Raw genomic sequence first — 7,669 nt, 5'->3', positions numbered from 1 at the left:
GCAACTCTATATGGCGCCGCTGCCGTGTATGGAGCAGAGTATAGTATCCAAAGCACTGAGGGGGTACCTATAGCGGTCGTAGTGCTTCAGTAAAATATGTACTGAATACCTAGTGTACAAGACAGTGTAAGAGAAGTGCTATGGTAGAATATGTTTGAAACATGCAAAATATACACTAACACTAATAATTTCAATTTAAAACACTGACCACTGTATAGATATACAGTCACGTTCACAGGCTTGCGTTTTAAAAATGCAGGAAAAGTCAATTTTCTAACGGGGTGTAGCAATGCTTACAAAACAGTTAGTTAAAACTGAAACCTCCCTTCATCTCGCCTTGTCATGCCGAACTTTGCATTACTTTGAGGATTTTGTCTGTGTGATTACGCTTGTGGCAGGGTAGAACAGAGCCCTGCACACAATTAGTGGGGCAGGGCAATGCCCTGCTTGTTAATACGTGTATAATGGATTGTGTTTATTCATGTAAAAAGTAAGGGTTTGTGTTGGTTTAATTTTTTTTTGAAATACAATAAAAAACAATCTCAATTTATAAGTGTTAATTTTTTTAGGAAAATAAAATGTAAGCCTAATATTTCAGGGTCCCCAACAGCTGTTGTTGATTCCAACTGAGGAACTTCACATGAGAACTAGTAAGTTTACATAAGGGGTAACACTTTATTTTAAGGGCCGTTTTTTTGTTTATTAACTGTTAACAAACAGCTAATAAACATGTTAATGTACATTATTTATTTTCTGTTAACTATTAATTAATAATATATAATAGGCCAGGTAAAACTACTAACACCAGAGCCCTATGGATGATCAATACCTAGTCAATCATATGCTTGAAATCGGTTCAAATTGTTACTGTAGTTATGTTTAGCAAATTAAACCAGGTTTTTATTAACCCTAACCCTAACATTTAGCTAAAAATTAACAATGTTTGTTAAAAGTTAATAAACTAAAAAAACGGCCCTTTAAAGTAAAGCGTGACCACATAACGACTAGCAAGTTCCAAAAGGTACTAGTACTAGTACTACTTGGACTAGTACCACAAATGTGTTAGTTTCTAGCCCTGCAATAACACTTAAATACATTATATATATGTATATGTATATATGTATATATATTACATTATATTATGTCTAATGACTGTTTGGAATTGCCAGAAACCTCAATTGATCGTCAGAAAGAAGTGAAACAAACAAACGTTCTGGCTATTGCCATCCTGTCTGTGAACCAAGGTCGTTTTTGTTGAAGCTCACCAATTCCACATATGGTTTCATTTCCCAAGCCTGTGTGTTAGTGTTGTCAATTATTACAGGAGACTTGCCTTGATCCATAGCTTCTCCAGCTGCAATGAGAAAGCAAAATTCCAGATGATGCAACAACTTTGTACCAGTTTTATAAACATGCCTGAAAATGTGACAGTATGAATTTTCTTATTTTAATAAAATAGTTAAATACTCATATGTAGCTGGTCAATCTTGCTAAAACCAACCATTAAACATTCTATACAAGATGACTGCAAAAGCAAGTTCAGTTTGCGGAAAGCACAATATTATACACCTGCCCTGAATTCCTCTAGCAATATTTTTGTGAAAACTACACCCAGATACCCATTTGGTAAGAGTATTCATTTTACAAGAAACTCCTATCATGTCAATATTTTTAAGTTGCTTGTAAGTTGACAACCTTCTTAAATGATTTGCACCTTTAAATTCAGCAGATGAAGTAGTACATCAACAAAGCAGTTTGTTTAACTTACCTTTCTTTTTATTCCATTCATGAGCATCTCCAAGCAGGGAAGGGTCATAGGAGTATCCCTCTTCTTGGCTGAAATAATCATCAGTGCTTAACACAACAGCATCTGGACTAGAGGAAAGAAGTTCTCTGTAGATACAACAAAAGAACCGTTGTTAATATAAAAGCAATGATTGGCTAGTTGAGGGTCTGCTGTACAAATACAGTAAAGTACCAGCCAATTTTTAGTACAGTTAACCCTCTACAAAAGACCACCTCTGGGGGTAGCTCACAACATTTGCAATTCCTGCTCTATGAAAAAATGTTATCAATCACAAATGAGAAATCAACCAATCACTGTTCATAATTTGACAAAATTGTTTTGTGTATAGATGTCACCTATTCTAAAGTTATTATTTTGTTGTTGTATGTTTAATAGTAGTTCCTGAGTACAATCTTACTTTTTTGTAAAGTAAATACATTTTGTGTATTGTGCAGTCCAAACTGCACGAGATGACAACTCATACAATAAGAGATGCATTACCTTCTACAAACAACACCTCAAAGCCATTCCAGAACCTTTCATGAGCACCACCTTCAATCACTAAATATTTCTACCGGTTTTCACTTTTGACAGCAACACCAATAAACAGTATTCTACTCACTTCGCTAGTGTGGACTTTCCCGATCCTGGCACTCCCCTCAGAAGTATTAGAACTGGTTGGGAGTTCACCTGCTCTTCCTCATATGGTAGCCTTTGTTGGTGTTGTTCATATGGGAAACCATTACCATCTCTGGGTTCAAAGGGTTGGGGCCAAGGTCCTTCTCCATAGTCACAGAAGTCACTGTCATTTCTGTTGTGGTGATCTTCATAGCCATCAGGCGAATAGGCACCATCGCTGCAACCCTGCATGACTCCATAACACGCACCTTGACCGTCATAATGGGAGTAATAAGAATTATCATACATCTGTGATCCGTCCCAATTACAATCATAGTTGTTGTTAAAGAACGGCTGGCCATCTTGAGGATAAAAATGATCCTGTGGCGGTGCATTAAAAGGTGGGGTGTTAAATCTTGGGTATGGGGGACCCCGAGGCACAATGAAAGATTGGTGTGGCTGCCACTGATGCCCATAAAAGGGCTCGGAATTGTTCCAATTTGGATACTCTACATGATCATTATAATTTGGTCTACGTCTCCCGTTATGCCATCTATTTGTCCTTTTATTCTGGTGCGGTTCAGCACCATAGTACGCTTTTGGTGTACTTCTGCTGTAAGAGTTAGGCCTGCCTTCTACCCTCCCCTGTGTGTTATTTCGGCCATTTGTCTTCGTTGGCCTGGTCTGTGAACTTTCCCCTCCTGACTCTCCAGTGTCACTGGGCTCAATCTGTTCAAGTTCTTTGTAAAACTGGCTCAACTTGTCTTCAATCTCTTTCTCTTCACCTTCACAGACAGGTTTGCAGCTAGGTCCTATAAAGGAGGTGCTTTTGATCGCCCATTCACCCAATGAGATGCTGCTGACAGAATCGTGTTTGACAGATTCTGGTTCATCGCTACTCATTGCTGTCTGTGTAGATTCACGTGTCACGCAAACCTCAGATACTGGATCAATTAAGTTACCATTGTTCTGTTTCTTTTCAGATGCGTCACATTTGATATCTGTTTCAACACGTTCATGTATTTCATCGCCAGTATTTGTATTAGAGGTCTCTTCTGGCTTTTCAACACACTCATCTACAATGGGTGATGAGTCAACTGAATCACATTTCTCTTTGAAGGGTTCTGAAGTAGGCAAGCTGTCACCTTTCCCCTCTAAAGTCCTGCAGATCAGTTCACCAGCAGTTTCTTCTGCGGATTTCAGTTTTTTAAAGCATGGTTCTATTATGTTCACATCTTCATCTGAAGGGACTGTCTTGCTGTCAGAATTAGGCATCTGTTTAGCAGAAAAACAAAAAAATTTTAAGTTAAAACATCAGAACAGTAGTACCCACAGACTGGTACTTGCAATACCGTGTCTAAGATGGACCATATTATGCAACTCAAGGCCTTTCTTTTTTTTTTTTTTATTAATTTAAGTAGTCAAGCTCTTTAGTATCACTCAATGACTTTTTTAATGTCATTCACAGCTTATTTTCACCACATTTAAATGTCCGGGTAAGAATACAATGGGATTTGGCCACTGATAATTCAATTTTTGTTATTGTCACATCCTGGGTTTATACACATTTATCAGTCTTTTTGATTTCCACTCTGCACAATATTTAAAAAGCATGATTTGAAGGTTTACATGCAAGTTGTTTTTACATAATTTAAATGTTCGACATATAAAGTACAGTAAAGCATACAGAACATTGAAATGTGCACACACACACACACATATATATATATATATATATATATATATATATATATATATATATATATATGTTATAGCTATGAGGACACCAAACTTGAAACCTAAGTTTGACCTAGGTAGAATGTCAGCTCTGGTTACGACGCTGGCAGCAGTGTATAGGCTGTATATCGAAAAGAAATGTTAGTAATGATCACTGTTGCAACTAATGCAATACAGTGCATACTTTGAGTTTCACTGTAGAACAGGCATATTGTTTACAATTTGTTTAAATGACCATTAAAAAATACAATATTAAAGTAAACATATTCTGTCATTTCACCCACAGCTGTTACAAACTACACGGTTTTTTTTTTAAAACTATTATTCAAAATTTCAGTTAAAAAGGACAAATTACTGTAAAATTAACCACACAATGTAGTCTATTTCTAGTAGTAATATAATCAATATTATGTCGTTTATAGATTTGATAGATCACAAGATCACACGGAATAACTCTACATTTCAAAAGTATCCAATCCAATACAGCGCGTTCCAGCAATTTCTAGATTAGCTCACCAGTCAAGGCAGCTTTCAGAAGTGCCGACACAAATATTGTGACGTATTTATAACGACATTCACACGAACCTATTATTACAAAAATGACTAGGCCACACACAATTTGTCTTCTAAATTACAGCATCACCCAAATACAAATTACAAGCGGGTTAAAATAAAACCATTTTATATGGCATATGTAGTACGTTTGTAAAGCATTACGACGTACTCGTTCCAGTGTTACCACTGAATCGTGGCCTAACTTTCGCTTTTACTATTTGCTGTTCTGTCGGCATGTACTGTTTGCATGTGATACATTTTCATAAATGACGCCATCGACAGCATTCAATACCTACCTTATTTTTCACGAAGAAAGGCGGACAGCCTTGCACATGATTTATAAGTACTGTAATTCAGTCCCAGTTTATTCTGCAGCCATCTTCCATAACAAAAACATCCCGGAAACGTCCTAGTGTATGTCCTAGCAATTACAGGGAGTCTGGGTGTTGTAGTTTTTCTTTGTTAAAGGTGACGTTTCAATAGCAGGTTTCATTGTCAGCAACTTTTCTTTACTGTCATTTTGGTGCTTTTTTTGTTCAGCATTGTTATTTGACTTGAAGGATATATAATTATGTGTTTTTCCTTATCACGTGATTGCAATGACGTACATTCTAAACAGCATATGACAAATAAGCGTATTCCTTTTTGCCACATGTACGTTAAAAGTTAATTATTTATCCAACTGGGATGTAACATCATTTTTCAAAAGGTTTTACGAGTAACAAAATCCTCATCGTAAATTGTATGTATATTATTATCCTTAATCAAACTTAGTTTCAACATTCTTTACCATAAATTAATGAGAATCTCGGATTATGGGGATAAACAGTACAGAAATATGTCAGTTCATCCATACCTATGTCAGGGTGTCTACACGTGATAGTGGGTCATGGCATGGTGTTCTACTATTGTATTGTGGTATATTAATAGGATCGTAAAGGAACCAGGGACCTTGTGTAGTTAGAATTATCTGATGCAGAAAATTCTATTGAGGTACTACACACAGAACCAATTGATATACATTGTGTACAGACCTATCATATTATATGCAAATTGGGAACACATGCTGATCTTTTATAATCAAAACATTTATTTGTTTTTGGATTTTGGTGAAATTGTGCATGCATATATGGATTTGAGTAGTAAATTAATATACTTAAAAAACACAAGTCAAGAGTATAGTATTTATTTAATTTAAATATTTATTATTCCCCAGTACAGCCACCAGGGGAAAAGGATTTACTGCAGCTCTTTAGTATATGCCAGTGTAGTTAAATGGCTTTGTTTACTGATGCTTAAGGTTTCAAACAATACCACTACGACTACTAATCTTAAATCTCAAATAACAATAAAAAAATACCATAAACAAACGTATAATTGTAAATAGCACTTTATAACAAAAACTTATTTCAAAATGACAAAATGCATATGTGCAAGAGCCCTCACAGCACCTTGTCACTGCTTAAATACAAGCCATGCTGTATCCCAGTACTTGCTGGAGAGGACCAAAAGGACAGTATTGGCTATAGAAAGCCTGGATCTTGGAGAAAGTTCACGATGTGCATTACAAGCTTGTAGTGCTGTATCCCAGACTATATTTTCTATGTATGAAACATTTTCTGTTCATAAATAACAGTTAAGTAACAACCATATTTACAACAATTACATATATACTTTAAATACAAACAAATGCAGAATCTTCTTTAAAAAATCTATATTTACAGTGAAATGTATATACAAAAAGACACAAAAAGTATAACTGCATATTGTCTATTTGTACAAAAAAAGTGTCAACGCTTTCTTTTTCTTCTTGTTTGGAGTTTTTGCTGACAGAGCAAAGGGTCAACACTTTTATTTTGTTCACTGTTTTGCAGTGCTTCATCTTGGTTACCATTTTCTTGAGCACCAACACTTTGTCTACTTTCAAGCCCTCTTTCTGGGGCTGGTTTGTCTACTGAGAAGTTGTTCTGAGAACAGACACTGTGTATCAAAGTGCTTCTTGAAGTCGTAGCCGCTTTGACATTACTTTCCCCTTTGATGTCCTCCCCTGAACCATTCAGCAGTGCCTGTGTATTAATCATTGCAAGTTCCTCATCATCCACCCACTGATCCTCTGCAAACGGGTTGGGAATAGCCAGTGTCTTACAAGGTGTAGTTTCACTGTTGTTAAGAGTAACTCCTGGATTTGTAATAGTCACTGGTGTTTCACATCTCCTTGGAGGCCGAAAAGCTTTATTAATGGCTGGAGACACAAAATTCCTCACAGGGGTGACTGGAGGGGGTAATGGGATGCAAGAGAGAAAGTCCAATCCTCTTCTCCTCTTTAGGCTATTAGGGTCCTGATTTTCAGCAACTCCAACACACTGTGTTGATTTCATGCAGGCTGGTGAATTAAACACGTAAATGGACGGCTGCGGAGTCTTGTTGTCCAAACAAGGCGGCACCTATTAGAAAAAATATTTGTTTAATGCCATGCACAGCAAAACTAATAGCATCTACACTGATGGTGTCAGTAGTACATAACATGAGAGTAGGTTTTCTGAAAAGGTAAGATGTTACTTGTTTTAGGGTAATTAAGAAGCTTAAAAAGTAACACATCTCATTAATATGGACATTCACAGTGTTAGGCTTTTTTTTTTTTTTTTTTAAACTTAAACAAAACTAACACGTTATATTTCGAACCACAAGACCATGGTTTGTTTGTAATTTCTGTTAACAATAAACTTGTAGGGTTAAGATTCTGCTGCTGTTTAGATCAGAGATAAAAAGAAAAATCCCGCAAATGCCTGTGCGCAAAGGTGGCAAACAGTGGCTATGCCTAATCCAGATTGGTACATGCCGTAATAAAAGTAAAAACTAATGTAATGCTTCGTTTCCCTGCCCTTTCCCAGGTATTGATGCACGGTCTAGGGCGAGGTGTAGTTAAAGATGGCTGTCTGCGTATAGCTGACCCAGGAAGTAGTAGTGCCACAG

At 36.5% G+C, this 7,669-nt stretch overlaps 2 protein-coding genes across 5 annotated transcripts in view; both read right to left on the bottom strand.

The window, feature by feature from the left end:
• LOC117407351 (NEDD4-binding protein 2-like 2) overlaps window positions 1–5,183 on the bottom strand; it is a 20,441-nt gene extending 15,258 nt beyond the window's left edge. For 2 of the 3 annotated variants that reach the window (XM_034922926.2, XM_034922927.2), the window contains exons 1-4: window positions 4,993–5,150; window positions 2,409–3,679; window positions 1,769–1,893; window positions 1,266–1,354 (exon numbers count right to left, since the gene is read on the bottom strand). In XM_034922926.2, coding sequence (XP_034778817.2) covers window positions 1,266–1,354; window positions 1,769–1,893; window positions 2,409–3,679 — 1,485 coding nt within the window. In that variant the 5' untranslated portion in view covers window positions 4,993–5,150. Of the gene's footprint in view, window positions 1–1,265; window positions 1,355–1,768; window positions 1,894–2,408; window positions 3,680–4,992 lie in introns of all 3 variants that reach the window. The other variant, XM_059029594.1, reaches the window with a different exon arrangement.
• Window positions 5,184–5,866: 683 nt separating this feature from the next.
• The window catches only part of LOC117406128 (breast cancer type 2 susceptibility protein homolog), a 28,175-nt gene continuing 26,372 nt past the window's right edge, over window positions 5,867–7,669 (bottom strand). For both annotated transcript variants that reach the window (XM_034009961.3, XM_059029592.1), the window contains exon 27: window positions 5,867–7,140. In XM_034009961.3, coding sequence (XP_033865852.3) covers window positions 6,487–7,140 — 654 coding nt within the window. In that variant the 3' untranslated portion in view covers window positions 5,867–6,486. The remainder of the gene's footprint in view (window positions 7,141–7,669) is intronic.

The sequence above is a fragment of the Acipenser ruthenus genome, chromosome 8, assembly GCF_902713425.1.
Source record: "Acipenser ruthenus chromosome 8, fAciRut3.2 maternal haplotype, whole genome shotgun sequence".
In the NCBI taxonomy this organism is placed as follows: domain Eukaryota; kingdom Metazoa; phylum Chordata; class Actinopteri; order Acipenseriformes; family Acipenseridae; genus Acipenser; species Acipenser ruthenus.
Note: the sequence above shows the minus strand (reverse complement) of the source record. Positions and strands in the feature narration are given on the sequence as shown.